This window comes from Sesamum indicum, linkage group LG3 (genome assembly GCF_000512975.1).
Source record: "Sesamum indicum cultivar Zhongzhi No. 13 linkage group LG3, S_indicum_v1.0, whole genome shotgun sequence".
Classification (NCBI taxonomy): Eukaryota; Viridiplantae; Streptophyta; class Magnoliopsida; order Lamiales; family Pedaliaceae; genus Sesamum; species Sesamum indicum.
The window spans coordinates 20,172,804-20,199,735 of NC_026147.1; the positions used below are offsets into that span (position 1 = coordinate 20,172,804).

Below are 26,932 nucleotides of genomic sequence, written 5' to 3' on the forward strand. Positions count from 1 at the left end.
AATATAATAATTGAGTTTTAAGTCTTCCATAAATACATAATTAAGAGCATATATTGATTTAATATAGCAACACAAAACTATAGAGAAAGAGAAATGATTTGTTTTGTGTAAACAATGAAGAAGAGAATCAAATGAGGAATAAAGTAAGGGGCTAAAAATCTTGGAGGAAGCATCCCATGCACCATCCAATACAATTCCAATTTCCATCCCCTATGAATTCTCCTCCACACATTTGTGGACCATTTTCGACAGCTCAAATTCCTACTTTTCATGTTTTAAATCTGCAGCATGAATCTACAGGGTATTGTGTCCCAGTATGGATTTTGTCAAATTTTTAAATTAGTCCCCAAATTAGAAAAATTGGACATATTTAGCTGTATGTTTTATGGGATTTCAAAATTGAGAAAATTCGACACATTTAGTCTTACTTTATGAAATTCTTAAAATAGTCCCAAAATTGAACAAGCTCAACACATTTAATCCTCTATTTTTACGAAATTTATGAGACTAAATATGTCGATTTTTTTTAATTTCGACATAAATTTTAAAAATACCGTAAAACAGAGGACTAAAAGTGTTGAACTACATATTCCATGAGACTTAGAGTATAATTTTGCCTAAGAAACTAATCTTGAACAATCATCGGCATAGAAGAATTCTTCTAAACTATGTGAATTTTATTTTATGCGGTTATGTTTTTGCATATTTTGTATTATAAATAGTTGATGTGTGATCTTTTATTTTAATTCATATGAAATTGTATATTCTAGTTAGAAACTGATTTCGAGCAACCATGGACGTCCGAGATTTTTCTTGGACCACGTTAATTTTATTTTACGTAGTTATGGTTTTTTTTCTTCCCCATATTTTTTGCAAACGATTCATAATCCGTCAAAAATTATTTCTAATAGTATAGGTATGGTAATTGAAGTTCAAACCCCACGATTTTGAAATCATGAATTTTAGTTCAATCAAATGTGTGAGTATTTATTCAATTTATATAAGTTTATTTCGTGTTATTTCACTATTTTAAGAAAAAATATACAATAATGCAGCATCATGAGATCTATAAGTCATTAAAATTTGTTTCATCAGTAAGATTGAAATTTTAATAATTTTTATTTAATAAAATATATTAAGTTCAAATTCATCCATCGATGGATATATATTAGTCTGTTTATGTAATAATATGTTTTAAAATAAAATCATTCATTTATATACTTAAATTAGCTAGTATTTGATATATTAAAATATATAAAATTATATAACGTATGGTTGGTAGTAATAATATTAAAAATTGGATTCTGTATGATTTTGAGGCTATTGCTCATACTTGTTTTTTCTTATAGCAGGTGTATCATATAACATTGTGAAGCCAGAAAAAAGTTATTAGCCGTTGCACAATCGTGATCAATTCATATCTATCACAATTTATTATTTTTAATTATAATAATTAATCATGAATCCTATTTCTTCTAATGAAAATCAGAGATGGAAGTACTTTAAATTACTTAATGATAGAAAAAACTTTTCTAAGATTGAAATAACTTCACGTATTAATGTTATACTCATGCACATTTTTTTTCTTGAAATAAAAGAAGATAATAAATAATTAAATAATTCGATTCTTTGTAATTCAATTTTCTCTTATATATAGATTCACTATAAAAGAAATAGATTGTTCCCTAAACTATAAATCATCACGAGTTAAAATTATGACAAATCAATACTCTTTATCACGGTCAAATAAAATTAGTGCGCGAAAACTTAAATTTTGACAACGGTTACTCAACATTCACTATGATTTTACCATATAGGCCAACACATTTTACCATATTTTTTAGCTGTCGCTAATATTTTGACACCTCTTATAGAAACAACGACTAACAGTCGTTGCACAACTGTAATTAATTACTAATTATAATGAACTTTTACTTTTATTCATGACAAAAAAAAATTATATTTCTTTAGTGGGTGAGATACCCCAATAAAATGGGAAAAATAAAAAGAAAAGAAAAAGAAAAAATAAAGGCTGGAATCGCAAAAAGAAAATATATGTGGTGGTGCATTAGGTGCACCCCACTGAAGCCCGAAGTGGGTATTAAAGTGGTCCTAACCACAACTCATTTTCGTGGGACAAAAACTTTCACTCTCACCTTAAGTCACTCTCTCCAATGGCCACAGTTTTCACTTCTTCCCACACCAATTATAAATAAATAAATTAGAAAATTTGATCCATAAATAATTCCATATTTTAGAACAAATAAATAAATGAATAAGTGACAACAAATAGCAGTCCTTTATAATTAGGGATTAAATGTATATATGATCTCGTAATCTAGATTACTTGATGTTTTTATTTTTGTAATTTTTTAAGATAGTATTTTGGTCTTGTATTTTTCTTAATTTTTCTGATTTGATTTCTTTTGTTCGTCAGAGTTCACCTCCATCAGCGAGAAGAGTAAATTCCAACGAAAAAAAGAACTAAAATTGTAAAAATTAAAAGGACCCGGGACCAAAATACTATCCTAAAGAATTAAATGACAAAAATACTGACAAAAAAAAAAATTGTGCCATAAGAACAAAGGCTCCAATTTTAAAATATCATGTAAAAGAGACTTAAACTGTTCTAACAAAAAGGATCAACACTAATGAAAAAAATGACTAAAATTACAAAAATGAAAAAAATATATATAGAGCCATAATACTACTCTACAAAGTTAAAGAATAGAAACGTAAATAAACTTAATTATGGGACCAAAAAGTACTTTGGTCTTATAACAATTAGTCTACGTACCCTTGCAAGTCTTTATGTGAATCAGTTCAACATTTTACGTTTAGATTTTAAAATGTGAGATTTTAATTCAAGATGTATATCCAGTGTATAGGGAAATAGTATTCTTCGTCCCACATATATTTTAGAGTCAATACAAGTTTTATTAGTTATGAAATTCTCGTTATTGATCCTTTAAGTTACAAAAAGTATCACTTTTAATCATTTTATAGATTTCGTTGGTATTTTGATGGAAAATGCTGGTAACTCCTCACACAAGACTTTTCTATCAAAATATTAATGAAATACGATGAAATGATAATAAACAAGATTTTTTGTAACGTATAAGATAATAATATAAATTTCACAACTAATAAGACGAAACTATACTGATCTATATACAATATGGAACGAGAAATGCAATTTTCATATATCTTGTATATAGTATTTGTTATGTTAACTAAAAGTATTAGGATTTTTGAATAATTAATTCTTAAAATTTGTCATTGTGGTCAATTGACATACAGATACATATTTGACTCAATCTCCATAATTCTGATCATCATGTTTTGTACTCACGCCCTTTCTCCCATATAGGAAATAAGCTGTGTGACCAAGAGAGAAAAAAACGATCGAATGAGGCAAGTTATATAAGTCATCATCGAACTAACACAACTCAACAACTCATTGTATAGTTAAAATTATATGGTGCATAAAACGGGATTCATGCTCGTTAGTGTATAAATAAATGATGATGTCAATTATAATATTGCAAAAATTTAATAAACGAACAATGAGTGTATATATAATTATACAGAATGTAGTATAGAAATTAATGGGTGATCTTGTTGCAATCAGAATTAATTTTTGTGTAAAAATAAAAAATATTATTATTATTATTGAAAAACATAGGGTGGATCATTTTGGATTATGTCTTGGCTTGTAGCAAACATATGCCGCATCCTAGTAGTACAATGTTTCACTCTCAAAGGTAAAATCTGAGAATCTATGATTATAATTCCGCCGAAATTTTAAGTTGCTCTCAATACAACTAGTCATATATGTAATTAGAAAACGACTGAGTGTACTCGGAAAAAATTATAATTTTAGTTTTGTAATTTAGAGAGGGCGGCATATTTTTATTCTATACGAATTGATTATCATAATTTAGTTCTGTTACTTTATAATTTTGATAATTTTAGTCTAATTGGCCTGAAAAATTGAATGTGACTTCTATATGATCCAATTAAATTATAATTTTAGTCATGTAAACAATTTGAGCAGGACTGAAAATGCCAACTCCCCTAAGTTATAGGACAAAAAATGTCATTGGCCCCTAAATTACAGGACTAAAATTTGCATTTAATGTGCCAATTACATGCAGTTTTTCAGCCAAATTGGCGAAAAATAATGAAAATTATCAAAATTTTAAAATAACAAAACTAAATTGCGAAAATCAATTCTTGCAGGATCAAAAATATTGTCAATCCCCAAGTTATAAGACTAAAATTGTATTTTCCCCCCTCTGCCATCATATATTTGTATTTTTAATGCTTCACTTGTAATTTTTCCTGAAATATTCTAAAGTAAGATTTTTATTTGTTAAAATTAATACTTTTCTTGAAAATATTCATGTATTTAAGAGAAAATATATATCACCTTCTGAGTTACGTAAAATTTATACAGTACCTAGAATTATCATTTTATGCGAGTCGAATATTGGGATTATAAATATTTTTGAGATGGAAAGGTATATATAAAAGGCTGAGAAATAGAAAAAAAAGTAATATAATCATTAACCATAAATACAAAATATGGATTTTCTTTTTAATTTTTTGTTTCTGGGGAATTGATTTTCATTGTAGCTCCAAATCAAACTACAGTTAACAAAATTTGCCCAAAAATACAAGCACAGCCCCCATATACATGCATCATTACCCAATATGTATGTATATCAGGTAGATATATATATAACAGGTGGTTTGATAGCTAATCTACACGGCGGCGACGGTTCCTCCGGTGGCGGAGACTTGGGATCCAGCGGCGGCGCTGGCACCATCCTTCTTGGTTGCCCATGAACACTTCTCTTTTCTCTCGTCTTGCGTCATCTGCTGTTCTCTACACTCTAGACTGCAGAAAGCACTATCACCTCTGGAAGGGAAACAAAAGAAGTATAAATTTAATTATCAATTTATGTCAGCCTAATCACTATTTTCTTGCATGATAATTTGCAGAAAAAGAAAGATAAAAATCTGAGTTAATTTTCTCAGACCAAACAGATGTATATCAGCACAAGAAATGGTACTCAGATCATTGTGCAGTAAAATTAAAGAAGAGAGCAGTAAAAAATTCAGATGAAAAGGAAGGAAACAGTAAAAAAAGCAGAATCCAAGAAGGGATTCTGATGAATGATTTTTCATACACACACCACACAGTACACATACATGCAGATGTGTGTGTGTGTGTTTATGGCGTTCTAAGCAGCAAAGAAAAATACTGCAGTACTATTTTCTCTCTTTCTGTGTGTTGCAGTACTATTTTCTCTCTTTCTGTGTGTGTATGTACCTGTACATGTAGATGTCACGACCAGGGACGAGGCGGCGTTTGCAGAGGGAACAAACCCTCAAGAAAATAGCAGTCCCGATGAAGTCCGCCGAGTTGCGGCGCTGGGGCCTGGTGGAGTTGGCGGCGGCGGCAGAGGAGGCAGCGTACCGTTGATCTACTCCAGCGACGCCGCCGGCGTTAAAAGGGTTGTGAGGATCCGAGGGGTGAAAGACACCTTCAGCAGCAGCGGCGTTGACGTCCAAGGTGAACTCCGTCATGCTTGTAGTCCTCTTCATCGGTTGACGTGCCCTCTTTCCTAACATCTTCTTTCCTTCTTCACACGCACTTCACCTCTTTCTCTCGCTCTCTCTATATATCTATATATGTATGTGTATTTCTTGCTTAGGCTGTAAACCTGGATATTAGGGAATTGGGTTTCAGCTTTCAGGAGAAGAGAGAGGGGGGTGGAGGGGTGGGGAGATTGTTGGGAAGATAAACAGAGAGCCAGAAACAGAGGAGGAGATCTGGGCCGTTGATTTGGTTTGTGTTTTAAGGATTGTGAGCAAGGTTGCATTATTGTTTGGAGGAGGCCTTGTCAGCAATCTCATTTTTTATTTTTGAGAGGGATCACTAACTTTATTAGGAATCTTTTTACTGAATCTTTACTTTATTATTTTTTTTTCGGTGATGTTGAAAACGGATCTACCTTTAGACATAGTAAAATTTTTTGAAAATAACATTTTTCGTTTTATATTTTATAAATTTTTTATTAATGATTTCATAAATTATAATTTTTTTTTATTTTTAGTTCTTTGGTCATATTCTCTTAATATATTAATGAAAAAAAGTACGTGATCGTTATCCAAAAAATTTAAAAAATTATCTGACAAATAATAAATATATAATTATATTGATAGATCATATTTCTAAACTGTAATTATTTATAATATATGGACAAATCTATTTTTCCGTAGCATCGTAAAAAATTTATATCAAACATAATGAATGTATTGTATGTGGGATATATATCACATCAAATTTGAACTACAAAAAATCTTATAAGTAGCTAAATTAAGTCCAAATACGAACCCAAAAAAAAAAAAACCAAATATATATTTGAATTTGGTTTCATTTGAGTCAACTCAATTCATTTATAATCCTATATATTATGCCAAAATTAAAATTATCTTCTAGTGATTATATGACACAAATTTTTAACATTCACAATATTAATCAAGACTACAAATATAATCTTTTTTGGTTAATTTAAATTTAATGATTTACAGAATAAATATTTTTTTAAATAATAATTACATAAATGATAACATCAACATCTCGCTAATTAAACTGAAAATATATTTATTAAATCAATAAACAAACTATATACCCATTAAATTATAAGTATTATTATACTTATTATATAATTACATGCACTGTATACCCATATAATTATAAGTCAACTTACTCATATATGACTGTACATAGATATATAAAAATTATATGATGAAATATTTCTATTTGTGGTAAATAATTCGGAAAATTTTAATTAGGAGGTCTCAGATAAGTTGTAAACAAGTGGATCGAATCAAATGTATTACTATTCGAGCTTGTTTAATTTGAATTACTATATATCGAACATGAAAAATTGTATTTGAACTTGATTTGATTAATAATTAAATAAAATTTGAATAAATTTTAATTAAAATCGGATTCCGGATGCATTTTATTATATAAATAATTATATATGACTGTCATTGAGTTTGAAATTCTTAAATCGCATAATTAGGAACTAAGGAACAAATATATGTTAAACTACCACTTTATTTAAAAAGTTTAAATTGTAAAGAGAAAAATCTTTCAATATTAGTATCACTTGAAGAAATTTACTATTGGCTAAGGACTAAAATCATGATATATAAATATTTATTATTAAGTATGGTTAAATAAAAATAGATACAAAAATTTATATTCTTCATTATGAGAACTATTTTTGCCATAGCTATGAACTATAATAGATGTTTTTTCCATGACTTTTAACCATGACAAATGCAACAATATTAGTAAAAATTACGGCTAATAACTGTTGCATGACCATAGTTAATGACTATTCACTACAACTATAAACTATTTAATTTTAACCATGACAATGAGTCATGATTAAATGTTAAATTTCTTCTAGTTTATCTTTACCACGTTCTCCTCATACGTGAAACAATTGTTTTTTCATGAATAGGTGATGATGAGATTCAAATTCAATAGGATATTTTATTTGGTTTGATCCTGATAGCATATTAAACGACATCTACATCCAACTAATATTTTAGTAATATTATAGAATTTAGAAAACGTAAATTACAACAGTCTTTTTTGAGGTTTAACATAATTATGAATATCCCTTTATTATTTGAAAATTTTATCAATACCCCTTGATTTTAAAGACCACTTTACAATTGGCATAATCCGTTAGATTTTCATTCATTTTTTGTGGTGAACTGACCAAAATACCTTTGTGGATTATAAATTATAATTCTATTTATTTTTTAATTTTTTTTAATTTTTTTTAATTTTTTTTAATTTTTTTATGAATTAAGTGAATAATTTTTTTAAAATTTTTTCCATCCACCCCATCTAATCTTTTTATAAACTTTTATTTTTTTTAAAAAAAAATACAGTAAGGATAAAGTTAATAATTTCATATTTTTAATTAAAAATTATATAGTTTTATCAAATATTAGAAGAATATTAATAATATTTTAAAATAATAATTATGTCAAAATTCAGAGGAGTAAGTTGTAATTTATCCTTCACAAAATTGAAGAAAAGAAATGGACAAGGTGGAGGGTCACTAGATCTGCTGGTTCAGTAAGTGGTTGATTTAATTTCCAGAGCTGGAATTATGTTTTATGGCCCCACAAGCAGAGCTAATTGTCTGCCCACTAACAATTTTCTTTTCTGTCTGCCCACTGACAATTTGATTTTAGTTTGTACACATATGTACGTTCATATATTGTATTAAAATTTGATAATATCTCTCGTGTGATTTTTTATTAGTAAATTCTTGGACGTGCTGCTGCAATATAATTAAGGATAATTACACTCTCTCCCATGAAATTTGATGTAATTATATATAATTTTTTATAATTTAAAAATTACATCTAGCACATTTAAAATTTGCTTTTATATAACAAATAATTTTTTTATTAATCAAAATTCACAAAAAATTTGCTATTATTAACAAAAAATAAAAAAATAATATTTACCCCTATTTGACTTAATACTGATTTACTATAGGTCAAATAAATTTTTTTATAATCAAATTATCCCCATACATCTTTACGTGTTAATTCATGTGACGAGGTATATCTTTACCGTTATAAAGATAATTTAATCAAAAAATAATTGTTTAACCTATTATAAGTCATTAATAACTCAATCGAGGATAAATATAAATTTTTATTTATTTTTTATTAATATCAATAATTTCGATGAATTTTGATTAGCAAGGGAATTTATTGTTAGATACAAGTAAATTTCAAAAGTGTTAGATGTAACTTTCGAAATTATAAAAGATGTATGTATAATTACATCCCCATGTAATTATGATTTTGGGAGTGAAGTATGACATAGTTAAGACAATGCGCAAGCTAGCTAGTTCCAACGTCACTTGACAGAAACATTGAAAGGAATCACAATAATAATAAACACATAGTTGGATGTGATTCTTCTTAGTCAAAGAGATTATAAATTAAGATTCTTTTTAGAGCACGGTTTAATGTTCACATCCGCATCAATTGGAAAATAAAATTATAAATCGTCTAATATCATATAGTATTTTTAAATGTTTTCAAAAATAAATTGAATCGGCAACAAAATAATATTAGAATAAAATACGCACAATTAGTGTCCAAGATAAGTATGTTTTTATCCCGTGTCAATTAAAAAATAAAAAAATTGTATACTAATTTACACGGTCATATAATGATTATTGACTTTTGTTTTACCAGCGAGGCCAACTTGAATGAAGAATAATGAGTAGGGAAAACATTGAGAGGACGATACTAAGGGTGAAATTACTACAGTACCCTTCGAGAAGCTACTAGATTTAGCTTTAACCAATGAGAAGCCGGACAAGATGGTCAATGAAGATAACTTTCCTAAATTACCTAGTATGTATAAATATCCCCTTCTTAGATCATTTGAGGAATTTTTTGGGATTTGAGTGGGAACTGTAAAGATTGAAAGAACTCTGGATTGTCCGTACGTTTTGAGCATTGAATTTGCACCTTTTTACAAAATAAATAAAAGCATTTGTTTTGTGCTATATCATCACAATTGTTATGATAAATTATAACGGGGCTCTTAAAATTTGACATAATTATGAATATTTCTTATTGTTTGAAAAATTATTAATGTACCTTTTCTTCTTAATATTTGATGAGATTATACAATCGCTGGATAGATGCTTGAAATTGTCAATTTTGCTCTTACTGTGATTTAATTAAAAAATTTTGAAAAACTTAAAAAAAATCAAGGATGGAAAATTTTGAAAAAAAATTGTAAAATAATTATACACTTAGTGTATAAATTTTTTTTAAAAAGTATGTAAAAATTATAATTCATAGTTCACAAAGACATATTGATTAATTCAACACAAAAAAAGGATAAAAACCTAATGAAATATAATGGATTGGATTAGTTGTTGGACAACTGTTAAAATTAAAAGGGTATTCTTATTTTCCAAATAATAAAGGAATATTCGGAATTATGAAACCTTATGCGAGCTCATTGTAATGATATTGACACTTTTTAGAATTAGGTATAAACACACAAACACTCTTTATCTTTTGTAATATTACAGGTAAACGCTCTGAGGGGATATTTTGTGTAAATTTACCACTGAATATGAAATATATTCGTAATTATAACTATAATTTAAAGGGGTATAATTATAATTTTATAAAATAACAGAGAATGTTTGTATATTTGGACTTAAACTTGAGTATCGATGCAATTTACTTTTCATAATATTGCAAGAGCTGAGGTCTCAACAATTACTATATGATCGTTATGATTGTCGGTGATCGCTAAAATAGATATTTGATATTAATGAGATTTTAATAAAATACTGTGCAATTTGATGAGAAGAGATTACATCATCTGTATATTCAACCAATAATATTATTATTTCAGTTCCAATAACTGGATATTATGACTATCAACTCTATGCAGATTTATTATAATTACCAAGAAAAAAATTAATAAGTATGAATGATATATCAAAGCTTGATATATCCATTCTCAATCATCCATTCCAAACTCCAGTGATTGTTGACATTCTTTAGAGTCCAGTACGCCCACCCGAACGACGCGCGGCCGAACACCTCCAGCTGCGCCGCCGCGTACCTTTGGTAATCCTCCTTCCTCGCATTGCTAACTTGCCACTCCGCCACCCATTCCCCTGCATGCGCCAAGTTTCAACTTCATTTCTTAAGTAGGTTTGAGGAAAAATTGCAAATTTAGTCCCGTAAGAACAAATAGTAGTAATTTTAGAGTCATGCGAATTTATTTGAAAATTTTGTTCTATAATTTTAGAAAGGGTAAATTATATTGACATCTCCAAGTACACAAACACCACCTGTCTATTGCAAAATTACAGGTACACCCCTTGTGGGGTGCTAGTGTAATATTTTTTAGGAGGTGTTTGTGGAAGCTTTTGGCTCTAAATAGGGGTAGTTTGTAATCACACCTACAATCTCAAAGGATGTATTTATAATTTTACAAAAGGGTAAGGGTGTTTTTGTATTTAAGCCTAATTTCAGGGGATATCAATATGATTTATCCTTTTGAAAACTTCGCATGTTGAAGATAAAAATGATCGAATTTGTTAAACTGGCGGGAAAAGTGCACCCAATGCAGCTCACGTGTACTTTCCTCGCCATCAAATTTCAGCCGCTTTTATTCTCAATGTACAAAAATTTTAAAATTATCTAACAAAATTATCAAAATAAATTTATACAAAAGTACAAAAACTCTTGATCAAAAGAGCGCTTACCGACAAAAATAAGAGGGCCGTTGGATGTCGTGAGCTGATTAACCTGTGCGGACCGGTTGTTGTAGACATAATCAATGTTTTGTTGGACGGTGAAGCTGTCGAAGATACTGGAGAAAAGATTATAGTAATGCACATCAATGACTGATCTCCTTAACCTATTCGCAAGCCCAAAAAGTTCCGTCGGCTCACTAGGCCCTAATCGATTCGACAGCACGACGTACGCTGTTGCCGAGTGCTTCCGAACAACATCGTATCCGGCTTGGTAGTACTTGGTTAGGTTGTCTAAAGACACTCCGGGTGAAAGTGGCTCGTTTATCAGTTCCACCGCGAATAAACTTGGGCTCTTGGCATACCTATATTAGTAAAACCCTTAAAATTTGTTCACAATAATTTTATTACTATCGGCATGTAGGTACGTCAGACATGCACATACCTATGCATGTAAGAATGTTTACATACCGAGCAGTTAAAAAGTCAATCACATTGACAGTTTGCTGAATGTTGTCGTCAGTCCGTCCCCATTCTTGTGAACCATCTCTAGAAGAGCTGTGCTCCCAACCATTTTGCGAACCGGGTGCGGCGTGTAGGTCGATAATAACCTTAATCCCATATTTTCTGCATACCAATGTGTCATTGTGGGATATTAATCATTTGAGGGAGAGGGATATTGCAGTTCTCAGAATTCATGTTCATAGTAGTTCGGATCTTCAACTTCATAAGTTTATGCATAAGATACTATAAAAAAAGTAGATTATTTTTATATTATAAATAACTAGCAAAATATTTTTTAGTCTCATAAAATAAGTGTAATATTTGTTTTGGTACCACACTTATGGCAAGTGACGCTTTTAATCTCATAAAACTTAAAATTGCATCTTTTTAATCCCAAAATTGTGATTTTGGTTCTCTTTAGTCCCAAATAACGCCTTTTTATTCCCAAAATCACAACGGACGTGACTTTTTAGGATTAAAAATATGTGATTATGAATTTTATGGGATTAAAAGCCACACCTGCTATATTTGTGATACCAAGACAAATTCTGCTATTGTTTTATGCGACTAAAAAAGCATTTTGTCCCATAAATAACTATGATTTGAAAATCATAATAAATCATACTTTGTACCATATATTAAACAAATTTAAATATGAAAAGTTAAATTTTGGACCACGATTAATTAATATTTGTCATGATTTTAGCAATGGCTAAAACATTTACCATGATTTTTTGCTATGATTAAAGTTTTGACATCGTCTGTAAAAAAAAAACGACTAATAGTCATTGCGCAATTATTGCCAATTAGTATTCACAGTAATTTTTCATACTTTTAATTATGATAATTAATCATGAGAAAAATTGTATTTTCTGCTACAGAAAAAGAACTCATGAAAATAATATTACTTACTCAGCCCAAGAGAAAGCATTGTCAAGAGCCTGCAAGGATCCAGGAACATAGGGTTTGGGGGGAGAAGGATCACTGGCTATCCACCACCCTACTGGAATTCTCACAGCATTCAGCCCATTCTCCTTTATGAATTTGAAGTCCTCCTCCACTATAAATGTGCTCCAGTGTTCCTGAAATATTTAAAATTCAATTCAATTGCATTATGTTAACATTGGGAAAATTTTAATCTAGATTCATTTAGTCGAATTTGAACCAATTATTGTGTAAGTATACTATACTTATCGTGTAATTAAAATACAAATTAAGAGAAAGTTTTATATGATTAATTTAATTCGATCCAATTTGATTTGAATAAAAATTTTCCAAACATTCAACAGACTTTCTTCATCTGTGGATGACCGTATTTGAAACCGTAAAGCCCACCCATTAATATCTTAGGTCCATCAATGGATTTCCATTTAAGTGTTATATACTTAAACTCCTACATCAATTTCTCTGTAACGTAAAAGAATATGGATTGCTTCAACTCCAATCACTGTCATTGACAATAATGACAAAACACACGACCATACATAACTCAGCTTTATTACAATATCAACAATGAGATGTTAGACGTATAGGTGGGTAATGCGGTTGTTCACATGAAATGGGCTCAGACATGGCGCAAATTGTAAAAGGTTGGGGCAAGAGAAATAAATTCATGAACCCAAAATCCTAAGGTGATCCACCCCTTTATTTTCATCAATTATACGTTGTTGTTTCGTGTATATAATAAATATTTTTTATATTTTAAAATATATAATAAATAAAAATAAATTATATAAAATAAAATATCATATTTCACAAAAAAAAAAAAGAAAAAGAATAGTGAAAAGAAAACTAACTTAGGGATAATATCGACCCAATAAAAAAATTAGTGGCGTGGCGTGGCGTCACAAATAGCCACGCCACAAATCCTTATTTGTGAGTGAAAAAAATATTTTTTTTTTCTTTTATTAGTATAGATGACGTACTTTAAATGCTTCTAATTGCTTTGGCTTTGGATAAAAATAAATCAGACTTTTAATATTTTTTTGCCTTAATACTTTAAGACAATGATTTTTGACATATGAAGTTAAAATATTCGGTTACCCATCAAAACTCTTGTCAAAAGTCGTTTTTTCTCAACACCCGCAATTTAGTCTTTTTTTAACCTCTCGTTATTTTATTATTTTTTTTGCAAACACTCCCAACATTTGACTTTTCTATGAACTCTATTAATCATCTCTGCAAATGATTACTTCTCCAGGCCTAAAACTTTTTGTGAGAACATCCAAAACTATTATTCTCTTCGCCCGAAATGGAGTCTGCTTTTACAAAAGTTTAGGTAAAAGTTGAGAAAGTAAGTTTGGTATATTTTTGCATTACTACCCTTAACAGCAGCAGTAACGAATTGTTTGGATAAGTACACTATCCTTTCATTAAATTTGAAAAATTAAATCTAATATCCCATATGTTTATTTCCATTCATAAATAGATTTCTCTATTAGTTAGCATTTTATGAAATTTATTAAATTAGCAAAAATTGAAAAAAAAAAAACTCATATTTACCTTCAGTTGATCTTATTACTGACTTATTGCATGTCAAACAAACTTTTATTACCAAAATACCCATATAAGGGTGAAAATGTTGCTCCTCATATGTATTGTGTGAAGATGTATAACGATAGTTTGGTCAAAAAATATTTGTTTAACCTGTAATAAGTTGATTCGGACTAAATATATATTGAATTTTTATTTATTATTTTTTCTCATTATCAGCAAATTTAATGAATTTTGACTAATTATCGGATCTATTTCTTGGACGAAAACAAACTTTAGAAGATTAGATATAATTTTTCAAACCACATGAGGTCTTTGTGTATCATACCCAAACCTCATGGGAGAGCAACATGATTACCCTCAAATTTTTCTAGAAAAAACTGCAGTTTGGTCATGTAAGTATGGGGGTGGAAATTTCAGTTCTATACGAATTTATTTTTGGTAATTTTGTCTTGTAATTGTAAAATTTTTGCACATTGAAAATGAAAAAGATCATAAATTACTAAAGTGACTGGAAAAAATGATTGTGACCAGCTTAATAGGTGCTCTCTGATCAATTTTTTTATCCTTAATATGCAGAATTTTATACAAATTTATCAAATTGGATTCATATGTACTAAACTTGCCGCTTCTCAAATTTATAGAACTAAAATTGTATTTTCCCTAATTGCTACTTTCACTAGAACCAAAATGACTATTGGCAACATTTTTAATGGCTATGGACTAAAAATCGTGGTAAATAATTTTTTATTGACCACAGTTATTCCATCAAAAAAAATGTATTTGTCGTGGCAAATATTTTAGCCACCATCATAGATACCACGACCAACAACCGTTGAATAACCACAGTCAATGACTATTTGCTACGACTATTTTGTTTTTAATCATAGTAAGTCGCCATGATTAAGTGTCGCATTTTTTTGTAGTGTTTGATTGAAATAAAGGTAAAATTTTAGAAAGAAAAGGAAGAAAAAACAATTAGGGGAGAACATATATACCTTCATTACTTGGGGAGCAACGAGAGGACCATAGCCATTAGTGACTTGATATTCACCTTGCAATCTTCCGCTCATTGTGAGTAGAAAAACAGAAGGATCATCGTCTCCCCATCCTCCATTTTCTTCATAATCTGCACTCACCAATTCCTCCGTCTTCACCTACATTTACACCTCACGTGCTACCATTACACTTTTAATATTTTTTATTAATTCATAATTACTAATAAAATTTAGAAAAAGAAAAAAAAAATTCACAAATAAAACCTAAACCCATGGTTCTTTTATGATCATGGAGTCTCTATTTGGTTACTTAACTTAGGCTTTGCTTTTATAAAAGTTATTAAATCAAATATTTGTTCTTAATTAGTGCTTTGTTTGTAATAAATCTTATATGGCCGCATTCCATATCTATTATAAACAAGAAATTTGAATGGTTTATAATTAATTCAAGATCTCTTCTCTTTTATGAAGTGCGTTTTTAGAATAAAATAGTGAGAATATTATAAAAATAGAACAAATAATATCTCAAAGTGGCAGGCAGCATCAAATCCAATGATCAATAATAATGTCTACTAATTCCTTGAGGCATAATAAACTAGGTTTAAGGGATTTTGACTTACTCAAGATGACTATAAAAACGTAATTTATACGTAGTGAATTGGTTCACCCCACATTCATCTCATAAAGGATACTCATAAATACACATCAGTTCAATTAAAATTGTCGGGATTTGATTTTTTGCTTAATATAAGGTATGTGTTCGTGGATGATTTATAAATACTTTTTGAAGTAAATATTTATTGATAAAGAAACATGACTTGAACCATATGATCCTAACTAGAGTCGAAGCCATCCAAATATATATATATATATATAAAAGGGATACGGTAGCATTTAAAATTTGACTAATCAATTCTTCACACTTTGATGAGTCTAAATTAAGTTATAAGCCATATGTATAATTAAAGTCTAGGCTAAACATGACCGACCTTAATTAATTTCCCACGTATAAAATGTCAAAGCCCAAACCTTATCATTCTTGAATAGCTTCAAGATTACCTTTTAATCAACACGACTACACAAGAATCATCTATGAGAAAAAGGGGTGATTACATCTTTCGCTCGTGAGGTTTCATATAATTATATATAATTTTTTTTTATGATTTGAAAAATTACACCGACTACTCTTAATATTTTTTTTGTCCAATAAATAAATCATTTATGAATAAAATTCATGGATTTGTTGTCATCAACAAAAAAATTGAATAAAAATATCATCTTTACACCCGATTGATTTACAGACTTATTATAAATCAAATAATTTTTTTCTGACTAAACTACTCTTAAGCGTGTATAAAGATGTATAATGGTAGTTTAGTTAAGAAAAGATTTATTCGATTTACGACAAGTCAGTAATAAATCCATTAATGGTATTCATTATTTTTTTTTTATTGATACCAACAAATTCCATGAATTTTGGCAGGATGAATCTATTCATATTGTTGAACAAAAACAAATTTCAGAGGTATTAGATGTAATTTTTCAAATTATAAAAAAATTATGTATAATTATACTAAATTTCAGAAATGATTGATATGATTGTTTCATAAAAAAATTAAAAAAAACAAATGAATGATAATAATTAAATAAGATAGAGAAGAAGAATATCTGGGCAAGGTAGCACTTTATTCCACTTAAAAACTTTACGTATATATAAACGTGCATCCTAAAGAGGTAGAGCACATAGCCATGGATTCATTTTGGACCACTGTAAATATATACAATGGATGGAATTTGATCATAAAGTATAACATTTTCACTTTGGAATATGGCATCTTATTCTTGCAGGTAAATTACATTGGCCTTTCCAAAGAATCAAATCCCCACAAAACTTTTTTCCTTATACTTTTTTCTTTCCTTTTTTCTGTCCTAAAAATAATGGCATTTATGCCGAACTTGTACGCACCACGTGTATAATATATTTTTTTATATATGTAGATTAAATGAATTTATTACACATAACATATATGTTATACATACATTATAATTAAATAAAATACAATGTATAACACTATTTTATAGCAAAAAATAGAAGCAACTAATTTATTAGGTGAACGCAAATATCATTATATTACATTAGGCGTGCAATATCAATTTCAGATACATATATATGATTTTTATGGTATAAACCGATCGCATACTTCCACCACGTTAAAATTAAAATACCATAAAATGTAAATCACGTCATATCAGAACAATTTAGATTGTTCAGGCAAACATGGGGTGAAAAGTTCTGAGTGCTAACCTGGAGGAAGAACCCATTGGGGGCTTTGATTCGTACACGGTTTAAATCATCAGGATTTCTCTGAATTTGGAATGTCTCTGTTGCATCAGGTCTCTCTGCTTCAGCTACTATATCTATCCCATTTCCAGCAGTGCTTAATCCCACAAACCGTCCATCGAAAACCCTGAAGTTGAAGGTCGTCTCGTTGATCCTCCATAACTAAAGTAAATAATTCAATAGTAGTTATTGATTAATTATATATATATATATATATATATTTGATATTGACAATTAACGTATATTTGTTATTGTTGATTAAAATTTATGATGTAATTGTAACCCATCCACTCAGAATGGAAAACATACTCTGAATGTTTCCCAGCCGGAAGCACTTGTTCTGTTTGCAACTATGATGGTTCCTCCTCCAGTTTCAGCACACAAATACTTTCCCACTGTAACTGATTTGAACTGCAGACCTGTTCCATCCTAGTAATATGTTTCCACCAATGACATCAAAATAGTAATAATAATGACAACATTAAATCATGCCAAGGTAATGATGAAAAAAGATCAACTTCTCAGTTCCAATTATTACATTTTAGTAAGACAATCGTACGCGAGCATCACCGATAATATCTGATAATATATACAAAACTTGACGCAATAAAATTTTCTGAGAGCATATACAAAAATACTATTATGAAATATTCGAGTACGAACCAAGAAATCGTTGTTGATGATGCCGTCAAAAAGGGATGGTTTGATCCAACCTTCTGTAACAAGCCAGCCTCCGAGATTAACTGCTCGAACTGGAGGAATTCGCCCGTTGTTGTTGTTGTCGGCGTCGTCATTGGGAACTGACCGTCCACTGGAGAAAGAGAGGAGGGAACAACAGGTAATGGAGAAGATGATGAATAATTTCATAGCTGGTGAGTACTTTGAAGTTCACCAATTATTGAATCTTCTTCTTGTTTGAACATATTGCAATCACACGTTCACATACTATATATAGACACTCACACACACAACACGTACAATTGGACCCTAAAAAGTATTGGATAATCTCTGGAAAATTTTGACTATATGCTGTTTTCTTATTTTTTATTTAAATGCTACGTTGGATGAAAATGGAATGTCTAGTCGGTGTTGATCAATTACATAGACTTATTTTTTCTTTTTTAATGTAATATCAAATAATTTATTTCATCTAATTTCACTAGAAGAAAATTGAAATATTAACTAATTTTTTTAATGACTATCGTTTAAAAATTATGATAAATAACGATTATTAATCATGCTTAAATATAATGATACAACAACTTAACTTGTTCACCATGATAAAAATATTTGCAATGATTCTTAATCATGGTAAATATTTTACCGACACTCGCAAAAATCACAACCAACAAAATTCTGCATCATCATGGTGAATCACTATTTACTACGACTGTTTATTTTTAACAATGGGTAATATTATATTTTTTCTAGGGTTTTTGTTAAAAAGTAATGTTCAATTGACTGTCGACCAATTATCTTAGTTGTCTTGACAAATGTCATATCGAATAGTTCGATTAATATTATGAAAAAGAATTCTGTCGCAATTACAAGAAAAAAAGTTTACGAAATACAATAAAAAAAAGAAGTTAATGAATTAGTAGAAAATTAAAGAATTTGTTATGGATACATTTAGCTACCTAGGAATTAAAACATGAGCATTTGAAAATATTCAATCTTAGTTTCGCTAATTAAATTAGGCCGAATTGCGACTATGCATTGTAGCAATTTGAAATTGAAATGTGAAATGGTTTATTTGTGGAGGTGATGGTGCGCTGAACGTGGAGGTCAATAGTCCTTGTTAATATGGCAGAAGAAATTATAAAATTCAGGATACTGCGGGATTGGGTGCTGAGACTATGGACCAGTCGCCTAAATGGCTCTCACACATTTGGCGTTGACAATTATAATTTTGTATAGTAGTGAACGTCAAATAAAGGGACTAGGACTAGCTAGCTCCATGTCTGGCTCCACTTATTTATTATCCTAACTTATAAGTATGAATTCTAATATAATCAGTAAATTTAAATTTATGATCTGATATCGATAATGTCTAATTTAATTGGTAAATTAACGGTTCGTGATTAAGAGATTGCTACGAATCTCATAAAATATGTGGCTATTTATTTATTTACTTTACTACTAGTTGTAATAGTAGTTTTTGAAGAGTTATATATATTTAATAGAATTAAATGCATTTTTGGTTGCTATTTAGCATTTTTGTCCTTTAACTTTCTAAAAATTTTAATCCATAATTTATCGGAGTTCATCGCTACCAACGAGAAGGTTGAACTTCAACAAAAAAAAAAAAAAAGAGGTGGACTAAAATTGCGAAATTAATTAGATATATGACCAAGATGCTACTCTAAAATGCTGAAAGATAAAAATATTGATAGATCTGTTGAAATAAGCTTGGTCAAACTCGCATTTTCTCAATTGAAGATACAAAAGGCTCAGTCAAAGACATTCTTCTCAATCGGAGGGACTTGGTCAAGCTATTTTCACGTTTAAAAAGAAAAAGAAAATTTAGAAAGTATAAAATTTTCTTTTGGAAATATTTAAATCAAACTGTTCTGCACGAACCGGAATAAAACGGGCAGTCACACATGTGTGGCTTTTCTTTCAAAAACCATATCTACCTATGCTTGTCAAATTTTTAAGTAAGCAAAAGCTTCAATATAAGCAAAGAAAGGGCTAGTGCAAAGACAAGAAAAAATAACTTTCTGCTAGTCATTGCCCATATTATATACTAATAACACGCAATATGATTACAAAAAATATAAATGGCCTAATAAACCCCACACTATATTTATTTATTCCACAATTAATTAATTTAATATTTATATTATGCATATTTGTTTTTTTCACCATATCTTTAAAGCTAATTTCTATCAATAATTCTTTATTTATGCATATTTAAGGTTAATTCATTCATGAATTATTCATTTCATCTTTCTTCTACTTTGTTTAATTAAATAAAATTAATGGATAAATTACGCATACGCTACATATAAAAAATATGCCTTGGTTGCTAAAAAATATATATAAATCCTCCTCATAGGTTATAATCCGCTCGACCAAGTTTGAGTTTTTTAACAGCGCAACGAGCACTATTATATTGACCTAGTGGAGCAGTTACGTGCACACCGCCGGCTCTTCAAAGTCGGGGTTGAATTGCCTAACTTTAGGTTGTAGAGTTTTGACATTTTATACTTTTGAAGATTGTCAAATGTTTTGTCTCACGAACTGATCATAAATATATTAATTCCCTCATCTACGTACATAGGTTTTCTTGATTTTTCTTTCTTACACAAGATATCATCTGTCCCTGTGGCCATTGAGGTTACCCACCTGACACCCCTTCACACTCATCATGCCAACTCTACAAGCTCAAAGCTTATCCGTACACAAAAAACTTTATATGTTTCATTATTAATTTTAGTCCTTTAAATGATCTTTATCAATTTACCTTCAATTTAGAAAAGTGTGTAAATGTGGTCCAAATTAGGATTTTTAATCAATTTTTCAACATTTTTCGCTGTAATTTATCATGTGTTTTTCAGATTTTCAATTAGGTGAGAAAATTGATAATGTAGTGGTGATGTGACACACACTTGAGTGATTGAAACAAAAATTAATAATTGGGTAAAATTAAAGGACGAAAAATATAACTTTTGTGGTCCGTCATTCATTTAAATTATCTTCACCAACTTTTATTTTTCAATACACTGCAATTTGATGAGAAACACTACATAGTCCACATTTTCAAGCTATCATATTCTTATTTCAGTTCCAATAACTTGTCAGATTATTTACTTTAATTACCCAGGTTAATAATATCAAAGCTTGATATATCCATTATTGATCATCCATTCCAGGCTCCAGTGGATGTTCACATTCTTCAGAGTCCAATACGCCCACCCGAATTGCGCGCGGCCGAACACTTCCAGCTGCGCCGCGGCATACCGCTGGTAATCCTCCTTGCTCGTATTTGTAAGTTGCCACTCCGCCACCCATTCCCCTGCGCCCAGCAAAAAATACAGTCGTCGACTTGTCATTTGCAATTGACCCCAGCAAGTTGTTGTTTATATACATTAAGTTTGGTCGAATCGAATCCATAATATAACAAATATAATATAATTGTTATGTAATTAATCACTCTCCCTGATATATTTTTCAAGTCTTACCAAACTTTATTCTGAGAGAAGTCCCCATTTTTAATGGCACATGCAACTTTTTGGCCAATTTAAAATTTTTCGACTAAATCTGTCTTTAAATCAAAAAATTAAAAAAAAAAAAAAAGAGTATAGGACTATTTTGATTCTAACAAAATAAAGAACCTAAAAGACGAAGATGATATATATAATTATAGGACAAAAATGTATATAATCCATAAAATATTTAATAGAAGCAAGCACAACCAAAGATCTCATAAGCTCTCTTGGTAAAAATAAATAATTAATATTCCTAACTCGTTTACATCGATTACAGAAGTGTTTGCAAGTTCTTTCTAGCTCTAATTATCATAGTAATAATAATGATCGTTAATTACAACATCTTATAAAAAATAGATGCTTTAAGTGATTTTTTTAAACAAATTTAGCCAAATTTATATTACCCTTATTAGAAGAAATTATTATTCCTACGGTTTATTTGACTATGGATTGAAGCCGTATTAAATAATTAAAATAAATCATAGTTAAAATCTAAAAGTTTAGTTTAGCCATGAAATTATTTTTTGTCATGAAAAATGTTTCAACAAACATAACAATCAGCCATGATTAAATGTTGTATTTCTGCTGCTTAAATTTAAAATGCATTATAACAAACTAATTAAACTTCGTGCAATAGATGTTAACTAAGGTTGTAAGCGTATAGACATGGTAATGAACCTTATAAAAGAGAAGCTTACCGACAAAGATAGGAGGACCATTCGATGTTGTAAGCTGCCTTACTTTTTCGGCTTCGTCGTTGTTGATATACTCAATGTACCGTTCAACGGTGACGTTGTTCAACGAAGTGTTGTAGTAGGGATAGTAATGTACATCAATGACTGATCCCTCTAGCCGATTCGCAAAGCTAAAAAGTTCAGTCGGTTCAAAACTGGACCCTAATCGATTTGACATCACGACGTATGCCGTCTGCGAGTGCTTTCGGACAGCATCATAACCAGCTTGGTAGTACTTGGTTAGGTTGTCTAGAGACACTCCCGGTGACATTGGCTCATTTATCAGTTCCATCGCATATAAACTTGAGCTATTGGCATATCTGTACTAGTAAAACGCTTAAAATTTGTATATAGTAATTTTACTGCTATCTTCGTGCAAGTGTGTCAGGTATGTATGTGTATATGCATGTAAGAATATGGACGTACCTAGCAGCTAAAAATTCTATCACACCAACAGTTTGCTGGATGTTGTTGTCAGTCAGTCCCCATTCTTGCGAACCATCTCTGGAGGAACTGTGCTCAGCACCGTTTTGTGAACCGGGTGCGGCATGTAGGTCGATAATGACTTTAATATCGTATTTTCTGCATGCCGATTAGTCGTTGGGGCATTAATTCCAAGAAGAGGGTTATTAGAAAATGAAAATAATTTATATATATTATTTAATATGTATTCTAAATAATTCGTGAGCAAGTAAATTTTTAGTACTAAATTAATTCAAAAGTAAATTTCTTGTGGTTAATAATATTGATTAACAATAAAAAAAACTTTATATGCTAATTAATTCGACAATATTTTTTTTCCTAAGTATTAAGTCATTTTTTTTGTAAGTGTACATATTTTTAAAGAAATAAAAACAATATTACTTACTCGGCCCAGGAGAAAGCATTGTCAAGAGCCTGCAAGGATCCAGGAACATAGGGTTTGGGGGGAGAAGGGTCACTGGCTATCCACCACCCTACTGGAATTCTCACAGCATTCAGCCCATTCTCCTTTATGAATTTGAAGTCATCTTCTACTATATATGTGCTCCAGTGTTCCTGAAATACACACACATACATATATATTAATTTCAAGTGTATATTAAAATTTAGGGAGTAATTACATTCGCCCCCACCTACGATCTGTTTATACAAATCATCAATTTTTTAGAATAATCACACATACATTCATAAAAAAACGTCAATATCATTTACACAAATCACAATTTCTTTATAAAAAATTGCACATACATCCTTAAAAAGTTAGCATATCATTGTACAAACTACCCCACAGCTAGCTTTTTGGCTATCATAGGTGATTTTTGTAATTATACAAAAAATATGAATGATTTGTGCAAATAGACTATAAATTAAGGAGTATAAATATAACAATTACAATTATAAATTTTACTGCTTTGATTGCAATAAAAGTGAAATTTCAAACAAGAATAGGAAGAAAAAAAGTAATTAGAGGAGAATATATACCTTCATTACTTGGGGAGCAATGAGAGGACCATAGCCATTTGTGACTTGATATTCACCTTGCAGTATTCTTCCGAATTTGATTGAAAAAACAGAAGAATCATCGTCTTTCCATCCTCCGTCTCCTTCATAATCTGCACTCACACTCTCGTCCTTCTCCTTCACCTACAAGTACACCTCACGTGCTACCATTAAAGTCTTCGTGCCAAAAAGTTAGAGAATCGATCAAAAAATATCACAAAACTCGTCTGTCTTAGTCATAACGTCGTCAGCTGATGCTCAGTAATGATTTTTAATTAACCAACAACTAGTATTTAAAAAAAAACAATACGTTCGATATATGAAATGTACGTAAAAGTCTACTTGGAATTCAACGTATATGGCCTTTTTTTGGTAATATATCAATTTAATCAATATACACTCGCATATATTGAGACATGTATCCACACGTTTCGTGAAACTCGAACGCATGACCTCAAACTTGTTTATAGTACCTCAAACCCAAAACTTAATCACTAGGCTAAGACATCATTGATACATGGCATTTCATTCTTGTAATTTTCTTCTCCTCTCTACCTATTCTGAATACTAAAAAGTTGAGTGCTAACCTGGAGGAACAACCCATTGGGGGCTCTGACTCGTACACGGTTCAAATCATTAGGATTTCTCAGGATCTGGAATGTCTCTGCTGCACCAGGTTCCTCGGCTTCCACTACTATATCTTTCCCATTTCCAGTTGTGTTCAGTCCCACAAATCGTCCGGTGGATGCCCTAAAGTTGAAGGTCGTCTCGTTGATCCTCCACAGCTGAAGTAAACAAGAACACGTGTGAATTCGTGCTACACTCTGTGCATTAAATGCATGGATGATTTTCACGTACCTCTCATTTTTAATAAAAATGATGAGTATATAGCAATCATCTAATTCTTCGGGCTAAAGAACATATCATTATAAATTGATCAACGAAATTAATTCATATGTATATATATAATTATGTGTGTGTACACGCAATTAATTTCTTTCTCTTTAATCAACTTTTTTTATTTAGCATTACATCAATATAACTATAAATAAATTATAATAACTCAAATAAAGTGAGACAAATACCCACACGTCTAATGGGACTTGAACCGATGACCTCAAACTTATTCATAATACCTCAATTTTAGTATCATCCATTAATTTAAGACAACTTTAATCAACTTTCAATTATAACTTATATACATAGTTATTTCCTTTTATCGATTTTTTTTTGGATTACATCTCTGATTTCGTTAAAGACAGAATTTTAGGCTTCAAAGACGGAAAAACGTCCTAAAACCTTTCTTTCTTGCAGTGTAATTGAGAAAACAAAATGTGTAACATACTCTGAAGCTTTCCGAGCTAGAGGCAGTTGGTACAACTGTGATGGTTCCTCCTCCCCCTTCAGCGCTCAAATACTTTCCTACCTTGACTGATTGAAACTGCACGCCAGTTCCATCCTAATAATATGTTGCACCAATAACAATTAAAACAGTGGTGCATGCACGCGGCATAGAATTTTCGGACAACATATACAAACACATTAATTATAAGAGAAACAAGAAATCTAGTACGCACCAACAAGTCTTTGTTGATGATGCCGTCGAAAAGGGATGGTTTGATCCAACCTTCAGTAACAAGCCAGCCTCCGAGATTAACTGCTTTAACCTGCTCAGGAGCAGATGCCCCAACGTTGTTGGGAACTGACCTTCCATTGGAGAAAGAGAGGAGCTGACAGAAACAGGTAATAATGGAGAAGATGATGAATAATTTCATAGCTGATGAGTAGTTTGAACTTCACTAATTGCCTCTTCCTCTTACTTGAATGGCATCTCAACTTGATACATTTATAGACACACATAGTTGTACCAGAAACTAGTAATACATTGAGGAGGTGTTTTAAAAAATTGGATAAGTGATTAAAATATGTAAAAGTTGAGAGTCACTAAAAACATTGATTTTTCGTTACTATGATTTAAAAATCGTAGAAAATCAATACTATGAACCGTAATCAAACAAAAATAATACAAAAAGTTAAATTTTTAATACGATTGATCAATATTTGTCATGGTTTTAGCGATTACTAATGTTTTGGCCTCGTTTGCAAAAACAACAGTTAATGGAGTCGTAATTAATTTATTTTTTATCACGATTTTTTCTATTAACCATAGTAATTAATTATAACGACATCATTTTTTTCTAATATTGTAAAATTAATTACCTAACTACAATGGTATAAATGAATTAGATTTCAACCATTATGAGGTGGGGTATTTTTAAAATACACAGAATTAATCAAGACAGTCATAAATAAATTAATTAGTCAAAAGTTTAAAATAAATTGATTTGGATATATATAGCCACCTAACAATGAAAAGTTGAGCATTTAAAAAAGTAGGAAATGACAATGAGGCTTTTGCCCTCAAGGGAAAATCGAGCTCTCATAATTTTTCACTAGACACAAATCCTGAGTTCAATTTATATGTATATGAATGTTTGTTTATTTACGTAATAATTTGTATTTTATTATTTTTTAAGTTTTGTTTATTATCTGGGAAAATTAGGCTGCCCTGATCAATGCAAAACTGAACGAAAAAGCCCGTGGAAATTGTTGATGTATTTAAAAGGGTTTTAAATATCTATACTGTTAATTAACTGGTTTTGGTGTGTTTTAAATATAATGACTAAATTGACTACATTCAGAAAATTAATGTCAAGTAAGCTTTTTTTTCACATTATTTTTTTCTCTAAGCACCTTAATAATTTTACGTTTTCTTATTTAATATTTTATCTTTTTCTCTATCCTGTTTATT

The 26,932-nt window shown here is 30.2% G+C and overlaps 3 protein-coding genes across 3 annotated transcripts; all 3 read right to left on the bottom strand.

Annotated features, from left to right (window-relative positions):
* Nucleotides 4,580-5,885, bottom strand: LOC105158935. The gene is made up of 2 exons (XM_011075852.2): nt 5,339-5,885; nt 4,580-4,924 (listed from the first exon to the last, which is right to left on the bottom strand). Exons 1-2 carry the CDS (start codon nt 5,638-5,640, stop codon nt 4,768-4,770), a joined length of 459 nt encoding a protein of 152 aa, XP_011074154.1. The 5' UTR covers nt 5,641-5,885; the 3' UTR covers nt 4,580-4,767.
* LOC105158936 (glucan 1,3-beta-glucosidase A-like) lies at nt 10,480-18,622 on the bottom strand. The gene is made up of 8 exons (XM_011075853.2): nt 18,357-18,622; nt 18,003-18,122; nt 17,658-17,855; nt 15,353-15,511; nt 12,774-12,943; nt 11,829-11,984; nt 11,370-11,722; nt 10,480-10,775 (listed from the first exon to the last, which is right to left on the bottom strand). Exons 1-8 carry the CDS (start codon nt 18,558-18,560, stop codon nt 10,594-10,596), a joined length of 1,542 nt encoding a protein of 513 aa, XP_011074155.1. The 5' UTR covers nt 18,561-18,622; the 3' UTR covers nt 10,480-10,593.
* On the bottom strand, nt 21,378-25,951 carry LOC105158937 (probable glucan 1,3-beta-glucosidase A). Its single transcript, XM_011075854.2, has 8 exons — nt 25,698-25,951; nt 25,466-25,579; nt 24,708-24,905; nt 24,103-24,264; nt 23,507-23,676; nt 23,065-23,220; nt 22,603-22,958; nt 21,378-21,711 (listed from the first exon to the last, which is right to left on the bottom strand). Exons 1-8 carry the CDS (start codon nt 25,893-25,895, stop codon nt 21,530-21,532), a joined length of 1,536 nt encoding a protein of 511 aa, XP_011074156.1. The 5' UTR covers nt 25,896-25,951; the 3' UTR covers nt 21,378-21,529.

Coding starts and splice junctions, on each gene's coding strand:
- LOC105158935 (XM_011075852.2), bottom strand. CDS start 5,640: ATGTTAGGAAAGAGGGCACGTCAACCGATGAAGAGGACTACAAGCATG. Junction 4,925..5,338: donor CGTGACATCTACATGTACAG/GTACATACACAC, acceptor TTTCCCTTCCAG/AGGTGATAGTGCTTTCTGCA.
- LOC105158936 (XM_011075853.2), bottom strand. CDS start 18,560: ATGAAATTATTCATCATCTTCTCCATTACCTGTTGTTCCCTCCTCTCT. Junction 15,512..17,657: donor CCAATGGGTTCTTCCTCCAG/GTTAGCACTCAG, acceptor GTGTAAATGTAG/GTGAAGACGGAGGAATTGGT. Junction 10,776..11,369: donor CGGCCCTCTTATTTTTGTCG/GTAAGCGCTCTT, acceptor TGGCGCATGCAG/GGGAATGGGTGGCGGAGTGG.
- LOC105158937 (XM_011075854.2), bottom strand. CDS start 25,895: ATGAAATTATTCATCATCTTCTCCATTATTACCTGTTTCTGTCAGCTC. Junction 22,959..23,064: donor ATAGAATTTTTAGCTGCTAG/GTACGTCCATAT, acceptor TTACTAGTACAG/ATATGCCAATAGCTCAAGTT. Junction 21,712..22,602: donor TGGTCCTCCTATCTTTGTCG/GTAAGCTTCTCT, acceptor TGCTGGGCGCAG/GGGAATGGGTGGCGGAGTGG.